Source organism: Ascaphus truei, chromosome 4 (assembly GCF_040206685.1).
Source record: "Ascaphus truei isolate aAscTru1 chromosome 4, aAscTru1.hap1, whole genome shotgun sequence".
Taxonomy (NCBI): Eukaryota; Metazoa; Chordata; class Amphibia; order Anura; family Ascaphidae; genus Ascaphus; species Ascaphus truei.
The window spans coordinates 262,799,443-262,823,203 of NC_134486.1; the positions used below are offsets into that span (position 1 = coordinate 262,799,443).

The 23,761-nt window shown below is 42.6% G+C and overlaps 2 protein-coding genes across 3 annotated transcripts in view; both read left to right on the forward strand.

Annotated features, from left to right (window-relative positions):
- PDE7B (phosphodiesterase 7B) overlaps window positions 1-23,761 on the forward strand; it is a 372,458-nt gene that overhangs the window by 73,628 nt on the left and 275,069 nt on the right. The window lies entirely within an intron of this gene.
- On the forward strand, window positions 7,273-22,038 carry LOC142491862 (uncharacterized). Its single transcript, XM_075594680.1, has 4 exons — window positions 7,273-7,304; window positions 18,243-18,430; window positions 19,825-19,902; window positions 20,268-22,038. The coding sequence occupies exons 1-4, from the start codon at window positions 7,273-7,275 to the stop codon at window positions 21,344-21,346; spliced, it is 1,377 nt and encodes a 458-aa protein (XP_075450795.1). The 3' UTR covers window positions 21,347-22,038.

Below are 23,761 nucleotides of genomic sequence, written 5' to 3' on the forward strand. Positions count from 1 at the left end.
CACACTCACAAATGCCAGAAGAGTGGCGGTGGCTAGGGAGATGCGCCCTGTGGCTGGGGAGATCTGCGCTTACAAATGCCGGCGGCGGAGATTGGGAGATCTAGATTGGGAGATCTGCGGCTGGAGAGATCCTCTGAGTCTGAGGACATTTAAAAATGGTGGCGAGTTGTCCCGGTGGCAGAGCTCTGGCAGGCAGAGTACAGGGCAGCAGTCACCAACAGGATCAAAAAGCAAGGACGGGAAACCACAGGACAAAGCAGCATCCCCAGTATAACATTACTGTGCACAGGCACTGGCTCAGAGCAACTGGCTGCTATTTAAAGCCCTGAAGCAGGTGCATACAATCAGAGCATCAGAGAGAGGCTGACGTCCTGTTTTGGTGGCCATCTTTGTTGGGGCCAGAGCGTCCTGATCCATTGGGTATCTTAGCTACAGAGCGAATCCTCACAATTTTGCACTGGTTTAAACCCAGTTTTGCAACTGGGAGACTTTTAAATACCCCCCATGGTTTTATTAATGGGAATGCAACATCCCTAGTGCCTTAGATCACCCTTTATGCCAATAGTACAGCCCATGGCTTTTGGTCTGCTGTTATATAAATAGGGGCATACTGTAATATCAAAAACATTTGGTTTACATTGCCTAACTTGGGTATTACAAAGTATGGACTCCTGAGAAGCTCAACATTTCTGAGAAGCGAGAGAGAGAGAGAGAGAGAGAGAGAGAGAGAGAGAGAGAGATTCACTTACTGCATCCACATACTATTTTTTTGTTTGAAAAGTAGCCTTGATTTTTCCTTTTGCCCACCCTGATCATTCTGAATACCCTGTAGATTTCCATGCATAAGAAGTAGTGGATCTCCAGAACAGCACCGCATTAATATCAGCTCCGAGGACCCCTGATTCCTCAGATTCTTACCTAGGACGCCCTGATTCCTCAGATTCTTACCGAGGACGCCCCTGATTCCTCAGATTCTTACCGAGGACGCCCCTGCCAGTTCTTCATGCAGGTTTAAATCCTCTGCATCACGTGGGTCAATAGGAAAACGTCACGGATAATATTGCGGCTTCCTATTGACCCAATGACGTGGGAGATTTACACCTCCATTAAAAGAATTTAAACCAAATGAGTTGAAAATACAGATCCTAAATTCACAAATTTCAGGTTTTGAACCCGCGAACATGGCCATCCTTAACAAAATTGCAAAGACATCTTTTTAGCAAATAAACATGCAGCGGAAACGACCCCTTTAACAATGACTGTTTTCTAAAAATTGCTTTCTACCATAGTTCTGGTCATATCACTGCTTACTTGGAATCACCGCTGCTTCCTTTCCACAGGCAGACATACGCCCCTAATATGCACTTTATTAAAGCAAGATACGTTCTATGTTCTGTGACACTTGTTAGGCGGTGTGCGGTTAACCTTTCAGATCAGTATTCAAAATGATGTGGCTTCATAGTACAGTATATAACTATACTTGTGAGAGCATTAAGAACAATAAGATAGATCTGCTCCTAGGTGTAGGTACACAGTACAACTTACAAATAAAGTGTGGATTATACTCATATTTGCTTGCAGTTCTGTGCTTCCATTTGCTTTTTAAATTACTTCTTTGTTGCGACCAACGAGTTTCAGATAATAAGATATCAAAATGTACATTTTGCAGATGCTCTGTTGCTCAAGGATCATATTGAATTGTGAGCTCTTTTAAAGTCCAATATAGTGCGCAACTCAAATGGCTAAAAGGGAAGGACAGACAGGAAAAACAAACATATAACAAACAAAAACCAACCAAATACAGAAAAAATAATAAAGAAGAAATAGAGGAGGATCAATAGTGCATTAAGTTTAAAAAAAAAACTGTATTACAATGCATTCACTGGTCTCACTCACACTCTTCCAGGTGTCTTTTAGGCAATGGTATAAGATATCCGGCGTAGTGATGAGTGGGTATCGGGACTGGGTCCTTGGTCAAGCTTCAGACACGCCCCCCTCACAGTCTACGTTCTCCCCAACTGCATGTGACGTCCGTACCCTCTCACAACGTCTCGCTATACAGTCTGTGCATACCCATCTCTGACACTGTGAGATGGGTTTTTGAAACTTTTCTTACATTCTTTATAATTATGATATGAGGCTGCCGTCCCTTCTGACTTTAAGAATCTGAACGTCTGCCTCTTCTTTTCCATTTCCTCCCCTACCTGTTTATTTAGCCACTTTGGTTTTGACTTATTTCTTTTATATTTATTACCCAAGGGTATACACTGATAAGTGTGCTTTTCTAACAATGTTCTGAAGACAGCCCATTTATCTTCCACATTTTTCCCTGCAAAAATATCATCCCAATGTATTAATTGTAGATTAGTCAACAGTTTATTAAAATCTGCCTTTCTAAAGATTAAGGTCTGTTATTGCCCCTCTCCTGGTTGGTTCCTCAATAATTTGGGTAATGTAATTGTCTTTAAGCACCCTAAAAACCTGTTTCCTTTGTTGTAATGCTAATCCCTTGCCCCCGTCTATGTCCGGATAGCTAAAATCCCCCATTATGCAAACATGACCCAGTTTTGATGCCTTCTCCATTTGCAAAAGTATTTTAGCTTCCTCAATCTCACAGATATTTGGTGGTTTATACTGTAGCATATCCCTACAGACATTTTCTTTATACTTTTACCTCCACTGCTAATTTCTAGCAGCAAGGTCTCTACATTTTCATCATTCCCTTCATAAACATCATCCCTTATAATAAGTTTTAGATCCGGTTTGACATATAAACATACTCCACCGCCTCTTCTATTTTTTTGACCGTTCCGATAAAGGGAATTACAGTTGTAACTGTAACTGTTTACGAAAAGTGCATATGTATGCAACTAAACTCTGTTAATTTTGTTCCACTAAAAACATGTTTTGTGTGCGGACCTGCAGCATTGAACTGATACCTACATTTAGTTCTGAAGCTAATCTTAGATACAACATGTTTCTTTATTGCTCAATAAGTGTTTTCAAAAATGTCGGGATATGCTGAGCTGTACTAGTTGGTAAAAATATAATTACACCAAGGAATCCAGCACAGAGAGAGAGACAGTAATGTGTTTTATGGCTGGGTGGTACCTTGTTTAAATAGAAATGGTATCTGCATTTGCCATGACTGCATACCAGAATATTTATTAGTTCTGCTTTTTGTACTAATTGGTTAAAGGTGCATTGATTGTTATGAACATAACAAAAATCACCTTGATCTTTTTACTTTATAAACAACCTAGTCTTATTTTACTTACGTTTTAATGTCTATAATATTTAGTAGTCTATTAATCAAAAGTCTCCTTTTCAACCCATTCCTTTCCATGGGAATTCTCTTCCTTAATCAATCGGGTGCTGTTTCTTGCGTTACTGTTGCCCCATTTTTGTAGATGGGAGATTTTGATGAATTAACGTGGGGGGTTGGGGGGTGTCGAAAAGTAAGCCATAAAGCCCTAATCAAGCCATCTCCATCACTGAACCAGACCTTGCACTTATATCATCTTCTCCTCTCTCCCCCTCTCATGCTTCATGGATGCTAATTTTACCAATCCTGCAGCAACTTGGTAAGTAAATGATAACATTTAAGTACTTACTATGAATAAAATGGATACAACATGGAGGCACATAGTTTCAATATACAGTGACTTACAAAACAATTTGTGCAATGTATTTTTCTCTTAACATTGCTAAACATTTAGGCCCATATTGACTAAGCAGTGCTAATCCATAAAACACCTTCCACCTGGATAGACTGCTTAGTTAATATAGGCCACCATCACTCTCCTATCAGAGAGGTATTTGAAGAACTTTTCATGGAAAAAGTTGTGTGCTACTGTGTCATAACCCTCCTATCATAAGAAGACACACAATACTTTTGGGCCCATTTTTAGTATGCTGTGCAGTTGCTTCTCCTTGGCAGGAGAGTCTCTCCATTCTGTTACATTTACCTGACTGAAACTCATAGGCTTCCCTGCCATGGAGAAGCAGCGTCACAGAGTGTTGAATAAGAACCTTAGACAGCAATCCACATAAACCACCAGCATTACTGCGTCACTGGGTTCATTCATCGGTCAATACGACCGCAACAGGAAACATGAAAACTTGTGGGTTACATGAAAACTCATATCTAGTGTTAGGTAAAGCAAAACTGAACTCCACATACAGTACTCTACCGATTACACATACTACAGACATACTGTACCTGGCACCACGGTCAAACAAGCAAAAGTCAGCGGTGCCGGGGACAGTTACTGCCGAGATCACTGTGCAGGGCCGCTGACAAGTTTCCTGGGGCCCAGTACTAGAGTTTCGACCGCACCCCCCTCCTCCCTGTGTCTGCAATCTTGGGAGCCCCTCCACCCACTTTTGCACCTCGCTCTCCCCCTGCTCTAATCACCCCATGTATATTTCTCCCCCTCTGTCTCTCCTCCGCACACATCGGTGGGAAAGCATGCCCAGCAGGAGGCCCGCAGCAGCAGGGGTCAGCCAGGGACAGGCAGTAACCAGAGGCCCGGTAACTGGATGCAGAACTTGGGCCTGACCTCTGGCTAGGCTCATCTCCCAGCCAGGGGGCCTATTCTAGTAGCTTTGATGTTATCACTGCCAAACCAAACGTTTTGGCATGACCCTACCTTCCAGTTGGACATTTGTGTTATCACAGTATTCAAAAAGAGTTATCGCAAGTCAGAAACCGTGAGGTAGGAAAATGCCAAACCGCTCGGGATAGCAGTGTCTTTATCTTTGTCTTTTTCTAAGTTCTTCCACTCTGAACTGCACAGAGAGAGCTGCATCTCCGTACACAAGTCTTACAGGCGATTGTGCAGTTTTTATTTGACTTTAATGACACAGTATTGAAGCAGGGGGTCTCCGAAGCTGGACCGTCTCAATTTGAGCCTCATGGACCCCCTGCTTCCCGAGATACAGGCCCCAGTATGTATCGTGACACAACTGGTAGATTTAAACTTTGGAGAGATACTGGCACCCCATACCAGGGCCAGTAACTCGGGACGTAGGGAGTCCCTGAGGCTGAAATTAATGCTGTTCAGCTCCGGAGACCCCCTGCTTCAATACTGTGTTATTAAAATGAAATAAAAACAGCTTCATTACCTTAATGGCTAGTCACCAAGGTAATGAAGGGGTTATACTAGAGTACCTGCTTTGTTGGGGGCAGAGGGGGTGGGTGAAGGGGGTCGTTTCCCTAGAGTGGGCGGTTAGGCCTACCGGGACGATGCAGGAGGAGTTAACCCCTTCATTACCTTAGAGGTTACTACCGCTACCCACCCGATAGGCCTAACCACCCACCCCGGAGCAACTACCCCATTTACCCACCCCCTGTACCCCCAATAAACATTAAAATACAATACAAACACCAATACTATAGAATACCCCATTGATTGCCAGTGTAGTTACCTATGCCCTCAATGGGAGCAAAGATAACCCAAATGGCAATGAATGGACATCTCACTACCGACCCCCTCTACCCCCAACACATACAGTACAGTAATGGTCAAAATCCCTATTATTCAGATCTGGATAATAGTGCATTTGACCATTAAAAATATAACATTACCCAGCCAGCATAAAGTAAATAAAAATTTTACTTACTGCTACCAGGATGAAGGCTGCACTCCTCGTCTTTCATGAGCAGCAACATTGAAATATAAAAACAAACAACTGGCCAATAACCCCTTAATCACCTAATCGGTTATTAACCGCTATAGTAATTAAGGGGATAACCCCCCCCCCCGATACCCACCCAGGAGTCCTAACCACCCTCCCCAGGGCAACTACTCCCACCCTCTCTACCCCATCACCACACTTACAAATGGACAGAGGCACTAGTAGCCAAGAATGGCTAAAACAAAAGAAATACACAATAAAATGGGTGTCTTGGCTAGTATTACTGTTTGTATTGTATTTTAATGTATATTGAGGACAGAGGGGGTGGGTGAAGGTTGGAGTTGCCCGTGGTGGGTGTTTATGCCTACTGGGTGGTATGCAGTGGTAACTAAGGTAATAAAGGGGTTAATTCCTCACGCAACACTCCCGGTAGGCAAAAACACCCACCAGGGGCCAACTTCCACCTTCACCCACCTCCTTTACCCCCAATAAACTGGGCACTGGTATTTAACACCTTCATTACCTTAGCGGTTAGTCGCTAAGGTAATGAAGCTGTGTGTAAATGTAATTTTTATTACATAGGATTGAAGCAAGGGGTCTGCGGAGCTGGTATTATTGTGTGTCCGCTCCGGAGACACCCGACTTCAATCCGATGCAGTAAAAATATTTTTTTTCCTCAGTCACATCGCATATCCCATCGCGCCACCCTTCAGGTGGCACGATGAGAATGTGCGAGTTGCAGCCGTGATGTGAATCTCAGAGCTACTAGAATACTATAACTCGATTTGCCAAAAATTACGCGTTTGAGCATTTTTTTTCCTGCTCCCGCACGGTTTGTCTGTTCAAGCGTACGACCGATCGGGAATAAGCACTTCTCAAGTGAGTTTGGCATGTTCTCTGAGCGTTCTGAATAGCAAACTCATATGCAAACTCGTTCGAGAAGTGTCCCAAATTCTCGATAAGTCACTTATCGAAGCTACTATAATATATATATATATAAATATATAATAATGACCCATTATTCCAAGCAATAACACTTTCAGCTTCTTACCCTCATACCGAAGCACAACTGAGAGGTGCAAGGGTGCATTTGCATCCCCTAAAAATTACTGAGGCCCCGCGCTCTTCCCCACAGCAATGAAACTGATTGCCGTTGACAGAGCAGGGCCTCTGTAAGAGAGCAGCCCTCCTCCACCGACAGTGCAGCGTCATGTGACGCTGCGTCGTTATGTTGCCTTGATGCTGCGCTGTCATGATGCCACAACGTGGTATAAGGGCCGGCAGGTAAAAACGTTGCACCCTCCCCAATATGAATATGAATTCCTGGTTGTGTCTCTGTTTTCATAGACTATGCTCTTGATCAGGCCTGCACAACATACGGCCCGCGGGCCGCCGGGACACCCGGTGTGGCCCGCGACGGACCCCCTTCACCCCCCCCTTCACCCCCCTTCCCTCCCCTTCCCTGGTAAGGACACAAGGAGCGCGCTCCAGCAGTGTCTGTGTGACCACCCTCTGCCCCCCTAGCCTGCTCCAGCAGGGTGACGCGCTCTAGCAGTGTAGCGCGACCCAGAACGTCCGGGTCTGCTGCTAGAGCGTGCATCCCTTGCGCTTCCCTCATGCTTCCCTGCCGCCATGTCTGTTGCCGCCGCCGCCACCATCGCCAGGTAAGCATGGGGGGGTAGTTCATTCATGCGGGGGGCTGCTGACATGGGGGGGGCTGCTGACATGGGGGTGCTGCTGACATGGGGGTCTGCTGACATATGGGGGGGCTGCTGACATGGGCTTTGGGGGCTGTTGTGGGGGGCTGCTGAAATGGAATGGGCTGCGGGGACTGCTGACATGGGGGGGTGAAATTGAATGGGCTGGGGGGGCTGCTGACATGGGCTGTGGGGGCTGCTGACATGGGCTGTGGGGGCTGCTGACATGGGTTGTGGGGCCCGACTCTGTTTTCCTTGTGAGGGGGGAGAGTGGTGTGAGTTGCAGGGGGGGAGAGTGATGTGAGGTGCAGGGGGGGGAGAATGGGGGGGAGAGTGATGTGAGTTGTAGGGGGGGAGAGTGATGTGAGTTGCGGGGGGGGGGAGAGTGGGGGGGAGAGTGCTGTGAGTTGCAGGGGTGAGAGTGCTGAGAGTTGCAGGGGGGAGAGTGATGTGAGGTGCAGGGGGGGGGAGAATGGGGGGGAGAGTGAGGGGGAGAGTGATGTGAGTTGCAGGGGGGAGGAGAGTGGGGGGGGCAGAGTGCTGTGAGTTGCAGGGGGGAGAGTGCTGTGAGTTGCCGGGGGGAGAGTGATGTGAGTTGCAGGGGGGGAGAGTGATGTGAGTTGCAGGGGGGGGGGGAGAGTGATGTGAGTTGCAGGGGGGAGAGTGATGTGAGTTGCAGGGGGGGAGAGTCATGTGAGTTGCAGGGGGGAGAGTGATGTGAGTTGCAGGGGGGGAGAGTGATGTAAGGTGCAGGGGGGGGAGAGTGATGTGAGTTGCAGGGGGGGGAGAGTGATGTGAGTTGCAGGGGGGGAGAGTGATTTGAGTTGCAGGGGGGAGTGATGTTAGGTGCAGGGGGGGAGAGTGATGTAAGATGCAAGGGGAGAGTGATGTGACGTGCATGGGGGAGAGTGATGTGAGTTGCAAGGGGGGGGGGTGATGTGAGGTGCAGGGGGGAGAGTGATGTGAGGTGCAGGGGGGTGGGATGTGTGTGTGTGCAGGTGGTATTGTGTGTTTGATGTGGAGGGGGAGTATTATGTGTATGGGTGAGGGGGAGAGATGGGGGTATGAGAGATCGCTGGGGAGTCTCGCAAAGGTTGATGATGGGTTTTGGGGGAGATATGAGGATGATGATGATGAAGGGTGCTGGGGGAGATATATATGAGGATGATGATGAGAGGTGCTGGAGGAGAGATGATGATGATGATTTTACCCGTGCGGCCCAAATCTTTTTTCCTTGGAGCAGTTCGGTCCTTCTCACTGTACAAGTTATGCCGGCCTGCTCTTGATGATACATGATTGGAACTCTCCCCTATAGAGACATGTGACTCTAACTGAAAAAAATTATGAGACCCAAATGGTTTAAACAGCTGTGAGTAGGTTTGCTGGCTGTGACTTCTTTAACCCAAGCTGTTCTGAAAAAGCTGTGTAATATAGCAGGAATTAGCTTATAGGGGTCCATGTTAAATGGGCAAGAAACAAAAAGTGACCTACTGTGTGCTCATTTGCATGTCATTACCCAGAATCCCTGGCTGCAATGGAAACACTGAATGCTAGGAGATAATGGGGAAATGCAGGGTTGCAGACCTGTCAGACACGTGAATGTGCTCACAAGTGATATTTTTATTTGCTGGACAAAAAAAAAACAAAATGTAAGAGAATAATTTAAAAAATGTTGTGAAGACATTTAAAGACATTTGTGCATTTCTACTAATCTTCCCCACTGTACCCCAGCCAGTTAGGAATAGATGCTTTCCTTTTGTGACCACTTTGCTAAACATGTTTCACACTTTCGAGGTTATTGTAATTCGTGATACTCATATTCAAAGTTCATCAACGAATAAGTTTCCAGTGCTACCTAAAACTGAAAACCATACTGTAGGTCAAGGTAAATGGACAGGTCTCGAACGCATTTAAAATATCTAATGGTACGAGACAGGGATGTCCTTTATCCCCGTTGATTTTTGCACTAATAATGGAGCCATTAGCAGATTCAATAAGGAATCATCCAGATATTGCGGGAGTTAAAATAGGTGAGAAAGAACATAAGGTCGCATTATATGCAGATGATGTTCTTCTGATAATAACAAACCCTCTGGTTTCATTGCCAAGTACAATGAATGTTCTGAGCAGATATAGTTTAGTATCTCATTTTAAAATCAATTTAACAAAAACAGAGGCCCTAAATATAAGTCTTCCAGCAGGGTTTGTCTTTCGAGTGGAAGAATAAGAGTATAAAATATCTAGCTACAAACATAACACCAAAAGTAGAAGATCTGTTCCAGGCCAATTATACTCCATTAGAAAAGCAATAGAAAACTATTTTAAAAGGTGTAATAAGAGTATTATCTCGTTTATAGGTAGAATGAATTGTATTAAAATGAATATATTGCAGAGGCTTGTGTATTTGTTCTAGACTATCCCCGTGAAAGTTTCCAAACAATATATTACTACGCCTCAAAGTAAAATTACTACATTTATTTGGGAATATAAAAAGCCAAGGACTAATACTAAAACATTGCAAAGACATAAATCACAAGGTGGACTTGGGCTACCAAATATCAACACATATTATCTCGCTGCACAAGTGAATGCTCTTTTTGAATGGTTTCACTGTACTAAAATAAAACTCTGAGTGGAAATTGAAAATAATTGTTGCAAAGAAATAGATACAAATATGGATCCATGGCTTAGGAAGACAGATCACCCTAGAGGTCTCTACGGGCCCCCACTATTGGCGCAGCTCTAAGTGCTTGGGACGACATTTCTAAAGATGAGAGAATCTGCACGTTCCCATCCCCTCTAACTACAATATATGGGTTCCCCGATTTCCCCCCAGGGCTCGACTCCGGAATATTTAAATAATCGAGTCATGTGGGTGTAATTAGGCTGAGAGACCTGATGGATATGGGTAAGACCAGATGTTTTAAACACTTTCAGGACCAGTTTGAATTTAAAGAAGGGGAGAGATGGCAATATATGCAAATTTTACATTATATGAATGGGGAAAACCCCCCAAAAATATATATTGAGGGTGTTGAGTCCTTTTGAAACAGTGCTGGTCTTGCGGGCTGCAGGCGGACACAATACAGCGTACATCTATAGACCATTACTAGAAATTAATATTGAAACTAAACCAAGGTTTGTACTAGCCTGGGAAAAATAGCTGAGTAGGGAGTACAATGCACTCGAATGGACAGAGATGTGGAGTAATGCCAGCTTTTCTTCGATATCAATGAATATACTACATCATGTATATAAGATAAGGTGGTATTACACACCACAAAAGCTGAAAGAATGCTACCCAGGAACTTCCAATAAGTGCTGGAGAGGTTGTGAGGAGGTGGGAGCAATGCTTCATATCTGGTGGGAGTGTAAGATAATAGAGCGGTTTTGGGATATGATATTACAGAAGATTTTTAATATTGCCAAAATTAGAATCCCAAAAGACCCGAGTATTGTATTGCTAAACAGAGAAAGGGTCAGGGGGCATAGAATTAGGAAATCTCTATTAATACATATGCTAAATGCAGCAATATGTGCCATCGCCTGCCAACTGGAAAAAAGTTGGAGGCACCCACTATGGGACAATAGGAGTCGAGAGTATGGGAGGTCATGAAAATGGAACAACTATCAAAGATAACCACTGAGAGTAGGTTCAAATTTGAACGTGGTTTGCTGCCATGGTCAGAGTTTACTGCTAATAGAACACAATGAGAGGATTTGGAAGTGGACACACTAGCCATAGTGAGAATAATAATAATAATAAGGATAACCTGGGCTACTATTTATGGGATTGACTTGTTTCTAGTTTTTATTTTATTTTGTTTAATCACAATTTTTTTTATTTATGTCAGATTGTTGGTTTTGTGTTTGTCTTTATTAGTATTAATGCTGTCAGTTAATGTGTTATTGTATATCCGGTACTTGAATACAGAGGAGCGCAATCTATTTCCCCTGTGCCCCCCTACCGACTGTTCCCCTCTCTCCGCGCCCCCTTCTCTTACCTCGGCGTCACGTTGCCATGTCGCGGCGTTAATGTTGTGCCCCCCCTGGAGGGCGAACCCCCCAGTTTGTGCACCGCTGCTCTAATATATAACTTGTTTTATACGATATTATATAACAAGTCTGAGTATGTTTCATTGTAGACTGCAGAGGGGAAAAATATTAAAACCTTGATATGTTGTATTGGTTTGTATATGTCAAATGTTATACAAATGTGGATTATAAATAAAGAATTTACAAAAAAAAAACTGAGAACCATAGAGGGGTCACAAACAATGGTGTAGTGAAAGTAACAAGAAAAAGTAGCGGTAGACTTTACATAATGCGTGTGAAAGGTGTATCCCATTGGAGATGAGAGAATTGTATATAAATAATGGATTAAGTGATTGATATGCTCTTATTTTGCACTGTTGTTTTCTACTGTTCTGTTTCAATTACAACGGCTCTTGCAGTAGTCACATTGTGTTTGGTCTGCAAGTTTTATATTTTTCTTGTCTAAACCAATCATTTGTTGATCCCTGTGTCATTTTGACCCAGCCAAATGCAGGAAGAATAATTTTATTTAGAGTGTGTAGACAGGCATGAAAGGGAAGATGTGATTTATTTATAACAGTAATAATGTATAGATAAGATAAACATCATACAGATGTGGCCAGATTTACGGTTTTTAGTGCCGCAGAACAACATGCTGAAATCCACGGCCCCGAAAACAGTACATTTCACAGCCTGGGAGGATTAAATTGGGACCCCCGCAGCGGTAATCTTCCCAGGCTAGCCAGTCTGATAGAGCTGTGCAGAGGGACAGAAGCAGTCTCCCCAGAGCAGCGCTGAAGGTGAGGAGCAGTCAGTCCGGACTGTCCTGCACCTTGATAATGTAGATCCCCGAATATAGGTATCTACATCACTAGTGGGGAACACCATAGGACCATATTCTGTCATCTACGGCATCATCGGTGGTGGACAGGACATTTAAATGTCACTTAAAGAATAACACATTTCAAGGTGTGTGGTCAAAAAGATATCATGGAACATGAGTGTCACCTGTCAGGATGATTCACAGGTTGATTTGTATAGCTTTATTCAGAAAAGTTATGTAAGGTGGTTATAGAGGGGAACAAAATGGTGATATGAAAGTAAGGATCTACGTAAGCACTTCAAATATGCAGTAAACCGGTTTCTACATGTATCATAAGCAGCTGCATCACTTGTGAATAAACGTGTATACAAAGTTTCATACATTTCATGCATGTCTATTGGTGAAAAGGGAACCTAAAAATAGTAGCCTTTATAAAAGCAAGGAACAAACGGAATGCATGATCTCTACACACAGAATATGATTCATATTATTAAAATGTAGTAATTACCCCATCTCCTTCCATTGCTCTGACCATCCAGTCAGCGTTTAGGTAAAATAGTGTTAATGTACTTGGATAAAGTGATGCCAAGAACATGCTCCAAATGGCTCTATTAAAAATTGAATCAAACCTGGATTTAGTGAGGTTTAAAAACCGAGTATCATTGCTGAAATTGGATGTTTACGTTCATGTCATCACCAATTACAGGCATACCCCAGCTTAAGGACACTCACTTTAAGTACACTCGCGAGTAAGTACATATCGCTCAATAGGCAAACAGCAGCTCACGCATGCGCCTGTCAGCACGTCCTGAAAAGCAATACTGGCTCCCTACCTGTACCGAAGCTGTGCGCAAGCGGGGAGACTATAGAGCCTGTTACACATGTGTTATTTACATCAGTTATGCACGTATATGATGATTGCAGTACAGTACATGCATCGATAAGTGGGAAAAGGTAGTGCTTCACTTTAAGTACATTTTCACTTTACATACATGCTCCGGTCCCATTGTGTACGTTAATGCAGGGTATGCCTGTATACAGTAGCATGTTCTTTTACATGAAGACTAAATATGAGGTACCGACAGAGTATCGCTTATCTCTCCATTATGTGCAAGTAATTCACTAGTGAATTTGGGATCTATAGGATCAGTAGGAAAATGCACATATTTTCGTTAGGCATATTACAAAGGAATTCTGTGTGTAGATACAAACATAGATTTAGAGAAAATCCACTTATATCTGCATTAATGGGAAGATTAAAAGCATCTTTTTTTTTGTAACAATGGACCATCACGCACAATGATACTGAATACAAATGGTCAGCTTATTGGAAGTGTCATGATAATATCATCAGATATTAAGTATTTTAATCAATCAGGTGCTTCAGGGATTAATGTAGCTACAGTATGATTTAAAAAATACAATATATTGGGTTTATGACAAATCACGACTTTTTCCTGGGTCTGTGCTGTCTTTAAAGAGGGCTTCATTGAGCAGGGATATCACACACAGTTGTGTGAAAAAGAAAGTACACCCTCTTTGAATTCTATGGTTTTACATATCAGGACATCATAACAATCATCTGTTCCTTAGCAGGTCTAAAAATTAGGTAAATACAACCTCAGATGAACAACAACACATGACATATTACACCATATATATATATATATATATATATATAGCCGCGGTCCCCGGCGGCTCCTAGAGACCCCCCTCCTTTGTGGCAGCGCAGTCGCGGGTGCCGCCGGAGCCAGCGACGGACCCGCTGGCTGCTTCCAAAGGTGGGAGCCGGAGCAGGGTGCGGTTAGAGCCGGCGGACCATCCAAGTGAAGCTAAAGCATCTGTTGCGGACCCTGCTGTGGGCCCGCTGCACAGCGACATCCCTCGGCAGCCAGCGCTGGTGCGGCCGGCGCCGCGGAAGAGTCACACGGCCGTGGCGACTCCCAGTGTGTCGGAGGGACCGGAGGAAGAGGAACCCATCGCAAGCCAGCGGAGTGGTGAGGAGCCTCCTTACTCCCCACAGACTCCTTACAGCCCCACAGGGGGCTAAGGGGGGAAGGTACCAGGTGCCCCAGAGTGGCCAATAGGGCTGGAGGATTGCCCTGCCGGGAGAAGAGATACATTTGGCTGGGTTTTGAGGAGACAGGCAGTTGGCGCCAGGAGAAGCTAGGGGAAGGAGGTAGGGTGCAGGAGTCAGTGACTCCCTGCATTAGGCCAGCAGCCCCCAAGGCCCCAGCTAGCCCTGAGTCACCCAGTAGTGTGCGTTGTGTCAGAGACAGGCCCCAGGTTAGGGACCCTGCCCCTTACTATCCAGAGTCAGTTTGGGACCCGGCAGACACTGCGCGTCCCTCCAGAGGTTTGGGCTCAGACCTTCGCTGTCGCTGTAGCAGCCATCCGGGTGGCATCGCCCCGGACGGTAGTTCCTGTATAAAGCTGACATCAGGATCCTTTGTGAAGTTCCTTGGCAGGCCCGGGCACTGGAGTGCTCGGCAGGTAATCAACAAGTGCACCAACGAGTCATATCATATTCACACGGGACATAGTGGCTGCGCAGTCACACATATCTATCTCACTTGAGGGTGGGGGGATACTGTGTGGGGTTACTGGACACTGGGTTACTGGACACTGGGTGGGATCATCCGGTGCAGGTGGAGGTAGCGTCCTGCGAGACGCAGTAGTTAGTGTCTCCTCTAGGGAGGGACACCTGTTGATATATGTGCATATAATATACAGTAAAGTCATTGGTTGTTTTACATACAGTGTGTGGAGTGATATATATATATATATATATATATTCCTGCGAGGAACCACTCCCCCTCTGGTGGGAGCCATCGCAGGTGGAGGCACTGCACCAAGTACGAGGTTACTCATATTGTTATATGTGCCCCAGGCTCTCCGTGGCGGAGGCTTAGGCCTCCTGTGAGCCTAACAGATAAAGCACCACACTGGGTAATGCATATAGATCCCTCACCTACACCCTATCTGCAATTTGGGTTGGGGGGGAATATGGGTTGCATAAATATATTTATCCCCATTTATTGCTATCCCAAAGGGAGAAGCGCAGGGATTCACTGTCTGTTTTTCACATTTGTATGGCCAATTTCTTCACCAGCTGCATGCTCCTTACATGGAGAAGCGCAGCGATTATATATTTGTTTTACAAATTGTGTAAGGGGTTAATATTAACTCATTGTAAAACACCTTGGCAGTAGAAAGGTGAGTTGGCTAGAGTAGCCGTGTGTATTAACCTTGGTTGCATATCTAAGTCACTGCTCACTTGTGTGCTGTTCGTGACAGAAAGTATGTTGGGACTGATTTAGGGGAGATATTGTTAATTTGAGGGACCTTTGCAAAGATGAAAAGTGGGCCAGCTTGAGAGCTGTGTATTAACCCTTGTCCCGTATGCAGGTCACGTGCTCACAGCTGTGCCGTATGTGACAGGAAGCAACAAATATCCTTTCCTGGAATACTATCTTGGGGGTTATTCATTAAACTGTGATAGTGCCAATCTGGGCACTATCATATGGAGACTACAGTTGAAGTCAATAGGTGTTTACATGCTCTTGCCTCGTATGGCAATATCACAGTCTAATTAATACCCACATGATGTATTTGCTGTATGCTGGCAATACTAGAAATATCCAGAAGAGAGATTGAACAACAAATGCAAATGCAACAAGTTAGGCTCAGTGAAATAAAACGCTCTCCCCCTCAGATAAATATATGAGGTATAAAATCTGTAGGTACACTGTGCTCAGTATAAAACCACACATTCTGTTTGAAGATGTTTTCACTGCACACTGGGTCAGCTTCCTCCCAACAAGCTCTTATACAGATCAACAGGTGCAAGATTAATGCACATTTTGTACCTTGAGCCTTAGACTTATTTCCTAATCTTAATGCATTCCATGGCAAGCACATTGTACAATATGTCACTCTTAATATCAATTCATAATACGAAACATAAACATAACAATCTCTGTTTACCCTTATTACATTTCACTATTTCCGAGTAGAAGCACTGCGGTTTCCAAGTATTCAGTGCCTTGCTTTCCTTTTAATAGCACCTGTTAAAAAGTTATTACTTCTTTATGTTTATCTGAGAGTGCAGCCAGGCTGTTATGATTGACATTGAACATGACCTATTGTTACCAAAATACATTTCTTGATTGCTTTCTCCTGTTTGTACAACTCTTCTTCTTTTTCTTCTCTCTCATTTTTTCAAATGTTTACTCTTCTACTTACATTATATAAAATAAATGTACTTCTTATTTTTAATATCTTGTATTAACATTATACTGTTGTTCCTGGAAACAGGTACAAAACATTGACAAACAAATGTGCTGACCCGTGGTATCTTGTTTCTGGAGGAGGGAATATAGGGAAAGATATAATAGAAATATTCAAAGATATCAAGTGTTTCAACTGGGTACAGGTTGGAAGCAGGTTTCAGAGAAAGAGAAGTGTTACAACAAGAGACCATGGGCCTCATGCAGTAAGCGTCGATTAAGTGAAATCGGCAAGCTTACCGATTAGTCATGTTAATGGCGATTTTTCCTCTCCGTATGCAGTAAGTGCCGAATACATTCAAAATCAACCCGAAAACAAATCCGCCCACTCTCACGATGATTAGCCGATCACACACAGGTGTATCGGCGTGCGTGGCGGGGTGCTGATAGGTTGCCCAATCACAAATCTTGCTGAATCAGGCGAAACAAGCATGTATTGGATTGCGCGCCATATTTAAAGGCAACGTGTACTGCTAATCATTCTCTGTGTTGTTGGGAGTGAGAGAGAGAGAGACGCACAGAGCTGGCTGATTGAACATTTGCATATTGACTGAGAGACTTGTTGTGTATTGGGTGAGCTTTGTCCATTGTTGTTTTGTTTACATCTTTGTCTTGTTTTATATGTGGAAGTGTTTCGTGTGATTGGCTGTACATTAGTTGTCTGTTTTTTGTGAGTGCTGGAAGTATGCCCGCAAAGCGTGGGAAGAGTGATGCTGGTGGGAGTGGGAGTGCTACTCGTGCGAGTACGCGTCGGAGTGAACGTACTGTTCAGGGGAGTGATGTTGCTGGTGCACCGAGTGGTGTTGCTGGGAGTGGGAGTGCTGTTGCTGGGAGTGGGAGTGTTGTTGCTGGGAGTGGGAGTGCTGTTGCTGGGAGTGGGAGTGCTGTTGCTGGGAGTGGGAGTGCTGTTGCTGTGAGTGGGAGTGTTGTTGCTGGGAGTGGGAGTGCTGTTGCTGGGAGTGGGAGTGCTGGTGCTAGGAGTGGGAGTGCTGGTGCTAGGAGTGGGAGTGCTGGTGCTAGGAGTGGGAGTGCTGGTGCTGTGAGTGCTGCTGGTGGCGCAGTTGCTGATGGGGTGGATGGTGGTGGCGTGCTTGCTGGTGGGCAGCTTTTGGAGGCTCTTCCATTGGAAGAAGGAGAGTCCAGTCAGCACCAGCCAAGCTCTGACCCTAAACCTGCTCGGAAGAAACGTGTGGAGAAGCCACGTAATCCTCGCTTCAATGACCAGGAAAATACAGCTCTTGTCACTGGCATTCTGGAGCACTATGACAGTATATATGGACATTTACTAGGTAAGTGTACCTTTACATTTATTATTCAAATACATGTGATCCTAGGTCATCTGAGTTTTGTTCATATGCAAATATGGGTTCAGAATATCTTTCTATGTTAATTAGTCTGGAAACACAGCTTTTTATCATGCCTTACAAGGACAACTAAACACAGGCGGTCAATTTGCCATAACTGCATACAATATGAATGCAACCTTGCTTACATGTATAGGTTTAGTAGTGAATGCTCATGTGCTTCACATATTACACATAAAACAGCATGTTTGCTATCTCTTGGAACAGCTAGCAGTGTAGGAAACTGGTGCTTCTATTATTATTCATTTACCTCATATATTTTATATGTTTTTCAAGGGCGGACAAGTTCAGCAAGCAGAAAAGAAATGTGGGACACAATAGTCATTGGTGTCAATGCGTGTGGGAATCATGTGAGGGACAAGCAGAATTGTCACAAGAGATTTGATGATATTAGGTCCAAATTGAAAAAGAAAATACAACACCAACGCGTGCATGCTACTGGCACTGGAGGTGGGCCCACACCACAACGTCTCATATTAAGTCCATTGGAGGAGCTGCTTCGGGCAAAATTACTTCCCGTCGTCGTGGAAGGCTTACCTGGTGACCGTGATATAGGAATTTACCCCTCACAATTTCCACCAGGTGAGAAATATTACTGTACTAGGCGTGTCGTTGCTTACAGTTATTTTGCATAGTTACACTGCTTTTTATACTGTCTTCACAATATAAGCATACCTGCATCTATATATGTATATGTCTGATTCTGTATATATATATATCTCAAAATAGACATATATGTTGTAGTCCTACTAAAAGCAGTAACTAATATAGCATGTGCCATTGCGTGCTCATTTACATGTGAATTCCCAAAATGCATTGCTGCAGTGGAAGCAATTGATGGTGGGCGAAGATGGGGAACAACAGGGTAGTACACATGTGTAACACATGTTAATCAGAAATTATTACTAGCTACAGGTACAGAACAGAAATATGTATAATATTATTGTGTATTTTATTTATTTTACTCCGACAAACATGACATTACTGCCTATTTTAAGCATGCATCAAATATATTGCATGCAACGGCCTACAAACATCACTTGCACTAACACATCTATAGTTGTTTATGAAAAGGTCCATTTTTGCTTTAAGTCATATACAGACAGCATAATGAGGCACACGTATCATATTTTATGTCATTGTTTTCATAACTTAAAAACTGCACACGACTATTTAGCTCATCTACCATTGTGTTAAAGCAGCTGCAATTAATATCTCATCACAGCATACACTTCAACAGAGGGGGTGGGGTTCAGCACACACACTAATTACAGCCTCATTTTAGGGTCAACTTAGTTCACACCATTTTCACCTGTTTCAAGTAATTGAAAGGTGTGGCTGATTAGGCTTTTTGGGGAAGGGAATACCGTTCTTACAACCTGACTAGCACAACTGAAGTTAATCACACTCATTTGAAAGCTTCACTTTAGCTACTAAATGCCCCAACAACTCATTACTTATCAAAGCGTACGTCACACATTAGTTCACTCATATCTATAGTTGAACTACTATCAACGACACATTATCACACACTGCATGTGTTGTCTTGTTGAGTCACAGCCACATTCAGGTGTGCCACATCTTATATTAATGTACCACACATATCCTCTACCAAAAACAACACTTTTTGCAATATGACCACCTTCATGATAACCATTGTGAATGGTCATCTCATGATAGTCATGTACATTATGATACTGATATCACTACACAACATATGATTTTTATGTACAAATTTTATCTATTTATCCTCACGCATTACTGCAGGAACATAGTATGTTTTATGTTAGGGAACTCAAAAGTTCTAAGTACACAGGCATGCACATTGTTATTACAACTATTTATGTTCACTTTCACACACACATTTGGGTTAAGGAAATGATGCTGTTAGGTACTCATAAATACAGAACATACAATAACTGTTTGTTCAATATTTACACATGTAAATGTAAAACTTATGTTATTGTTATATATAGTTGCCCCTGAAGGACATGTGTCACCTGAGACTGAACAAGTGTCTTCACCTGGGTCAGCCAGCTCAACACACCTAGAAGGTGAGTGTATCAGTTGGTGGCCATATAATATGTGCTCTTCTATATGTTATGTTGTCATGTTCATTATTTGTTTTGCACATCTTCTTTAAATAGGATTACTTAGTGTCAGTGAAAATGAAGTGTAATGCAACTTGTATTGTGTTAGTGATGTTAACTATCATGTAGGAGTTGTGAGTTTACAGAAAGTTTTCATTCACTCATATTTCATACTGAGTCCAAACATTATTCTTAAGTCAAGGTAGTTTTTAATGTGAGGTTATAAAACGTATGGAAACATGTTAGTTGTTACTTATGACACAGTACAATTACATAGTAACACAGCAGAGATTAACATGCCATTTAATAATGTGTACATTTATTTGTAGAACATGATGAAGAGGATTTTGATGATGATGATGATGATGATGATGCCGCCGCCGCCGCCATAGACACACAAATACAAGCAAGTGACCATGAAGAGGTTCCAATTGAAACTGTTTTACCGCCAAAACGTCCAGCAAATACCACATATGATGCAATTGTAGCTTCTGAGGGAAAAATTGTGGAAGCAGAAAATCGTCGCCATTCTGACCTGATGACAGTGCTGGAAAGGATGATTGCACTGCAGGAAGAAACAGTTTCACAATTGGCACATCTCCACAGAGTCTTCATTGAAGTGCCTAAACAGTTGCAAAAAATCAACACCTCATTCGAAGCATTAGTTGTTCAGCAAACACAAGCTAATTACTGGAGAATGACTAATGTACCACAATTCAACAGCTCACAGGCAGGATCTGTTCATGCAGGTCAGTTTTCACCACATGCTTCTGATATTCATTCACCAGGCCCAAATGTTACCAGTCAAGTAGCAGACATTGCTGTGCAGGTTCCTGACGACATCCTACCGCTGCCATCTGTACAAATTCAGCAGCTGACACCTACAAAGGAGGCCACAAAAAGAAAACACAAGCAGTTACTACTGACCAGTTTTTGGTCAAAAACAACAAAAGACACACATGAAACAGACCAACCATCACTTGTGCAGTGTCTACCAACTTGCTCACATGTGTCAGTGGGCACAAGCCCTGTCCGTGAACAGTCACTACCCAAAAGCCCTGTAGGTGAGTCACTGCCCAAAAGCCCTGTAGGTGAATCGCTGGCCAAAAGCCCTGTAGGTGAATCACTGCCCAAAAGCCCTGTAGGTGAGTCACTGGCCACAAGCCCTGTAGGTGAGTTACTGGCCACAAGCCCTGTAGGTGAACAGTCACTACCCAAAAGCCCTGTAGGTGAGTCACTGCCCAAAAGCCCTGTAGGTGAGTCACTGGCCACAAGCCCTGCCCGTGAAGTGCCAGAGGCCACTCAAAGTGGCTCTGTTGTACCTAAAGTTGGTGGCAAAAGAAAAAGGAAAATTCAAGAGACAACAAGCAGGCCTGTTACTCGCTCGCAAAAAGAACAAAAAAAATAAATTTTAAAATTCACAAAATATGTCTTTGGCCTTGTTTTGTTGACTTCAGATTATCTAATTACTATTGTATGTATGCTGAAGACTGTGTTGTTTCCAAACTTTCAAGTATGTTCTTGTACACGTGAATTTTTGGAAATGTTAACACTCCTAATTAATGAATAGTGTTATAAATATTGATGTATTAATCGTCTGTTCAGTAATGCTCCACCAGGAGCCAGTTGCTAAGTTTAGAGAAGCTGCCATTGACTTTGCAGCAAAACATTGCATTTGGGTGTGTTAATTGATGTAATCATTGCATGTGCATATTATTTTCATGCAATTATAAAAGCACCTATTTAACTGCAAACATCTTTCTTGTACGTGTACAGCAGGATTTTGTGTTAAATATTACTTACCTTTGGTGGCCATTGTAATGTTGTCCTTTAATCATTTATGTGTTCTTGTTTCAAGAACATCTCTGAATTTATACTAAAATATATGTAGTATGTATTGATATATGCACACACACACACAGACACACACTGTGTGTGTGTGTGTGTGTGTATATATATATAGTACTATCTAAACTGGTATAGATGTATTTACAAAAAACATACACTTCATGCTTCCTTGTGAAAACACACTATTTTAATAATACAGGCCTAATGTTTGACAACTATACTAAGTGTGAGCCTCTAACATTATTGGGTGCAAACAAATGTTTATGACTTAATTCACTCATGTTTATCACCATTTAAATAGGTTTCATACAAGGCCTACTTACTGCCATCAATATGTTGTGTGTACTCCTGCAATATAAAAAAAAAAAAAAAAAGATACATATATATATATATATATATATATATATATATATATATATATATATATATATACATATACATACACATATATACACACACACACACACACTATACATATAGTACAATATACACTTTATATATATATATATTTTTTTTTATGAGAGAGATATATTTATATATATATAGATACACACGTATTTAAACTCATGCAGACAGGTAGTTAACCAGACTTTCAAATACACACAGAAAAGTATGTGGGAAAAAAACATTTCATTTTGCAGGTGTGTGTATTTACTGATATGGCTGTCTAAGCACTATTTTCACACAGTGCTCTTTGTTATTTTTATAGAAAACTCAATGTTACTGAAATAAGTGTAGGAATGTTTTCACAAACGAGATAAAAAAATGATACATGTTTTTCCCACATTCGCCTATCACTAACCACAAAACTTAACCCAATTAAAAGGACACATCCAATTGGCGTTTGAAATAAGGAGTAAAAGTAGTTACTTTTGTTGACCTTGAAAACGAAACACAGGAATTTGTTAGCCATTGAGCAGAATCATTTTGATGAGCAAAGAAGACAGAACTGCACACATCTTTTGTGCTACTCTGACATGGCTGATGAATTCGTTAACAATATGAATCCCCTTTTAGGGTATAAGTACATGGTTTCAGAAGCAATTTTAAACAGTCGCGGACACAAAGCAAGCACACGCCAAATCTATGATTTGATTCGAGCTAAATATCCTTATTACCAAGACCGTAGGCATGCGTGGAATTTTAATTCCTCAATAAGATTCACTTTATCAACTAATGACTTTTTTGAACGTGTGCAGGATAAGCTAGAACACACCTATGGTTTCTGGAAGATTGCAAAGGAAAAGCATTTTACCCTGAAAGAGGGCACATATATTGTTGTGAAAGGCATATTTATTCCTAATGCCAATAGCAATGGATCCGCTACTACTGTTCCGTGTGAATCGATACCTGCTGCAATATCTGCACCCTCCATTCCTGAAACCCACATTGTACAACAACAAAAGTACTATGATTATGTACCAAGCCTTTCAGCTGAAAATGCATTGGAATGGGAACCAGAAGAAATGAACCTACCTCCCGACCAATTGTTTGAAGAAAGCAGTGGCGATTCCTATGAGCGCTTCATGGAGGAGATGTGTGTCATACTGGATTCAGCGGGTGGGTCAAGCGTGGATGAAAATGCCTTGCATTTCTGGAGCGACCAGTTGCAGCCAGACGAAGAGTTAATTCTAGAAGAATGGTAAATATAACAACCGTTATGCGTTGACTGTGCGTTTAAATGTTTTTTTTTTTTTTTTTTTTAACCACCATTTTCCCTTTCAATGCGTGGATACAGCGTAACATTGCAGACTGCATAACATGTAGCGATCACAAAGAAATTGTTGCCGAATACAATATAGTATAACCTGAAAGAGTAGTACACATTGCTGACGGAATAAATATACGTACTTTCCTATCCCTTTAACCATAGTAGCAACATTTTAACATAACTCTAACACATACCTGTTTTGTTATCATGCAACATTTAAAAGCGGGTCCACCACGTATGACGTGGGACCCTTGTCATGGCCCA

Excerpts from the sequence above, each read along its gene's own strand:
- LOC142491862 (XM_075594680.1), top strand. The coding sequence starts at position 7,273 with ATGTCTGTTGCCGCCGCCGCCACCATCGCCAG. Across the intron at positions 18,431-19,824 it reads CCCCTCACAATTTCCACCAG|TTGCCCCTGAAGGACATGTG; the intron begins GTGAGAAATATT and ends TGTTATATATAG. Across the intron at positions 19,903-20,267 it reads CAGCTCAACACACCTAGAAG|AACATGATGAAGAGGATTTT; the intron begins GTGAGTGTATCA and ends ATTTATTTGTAG.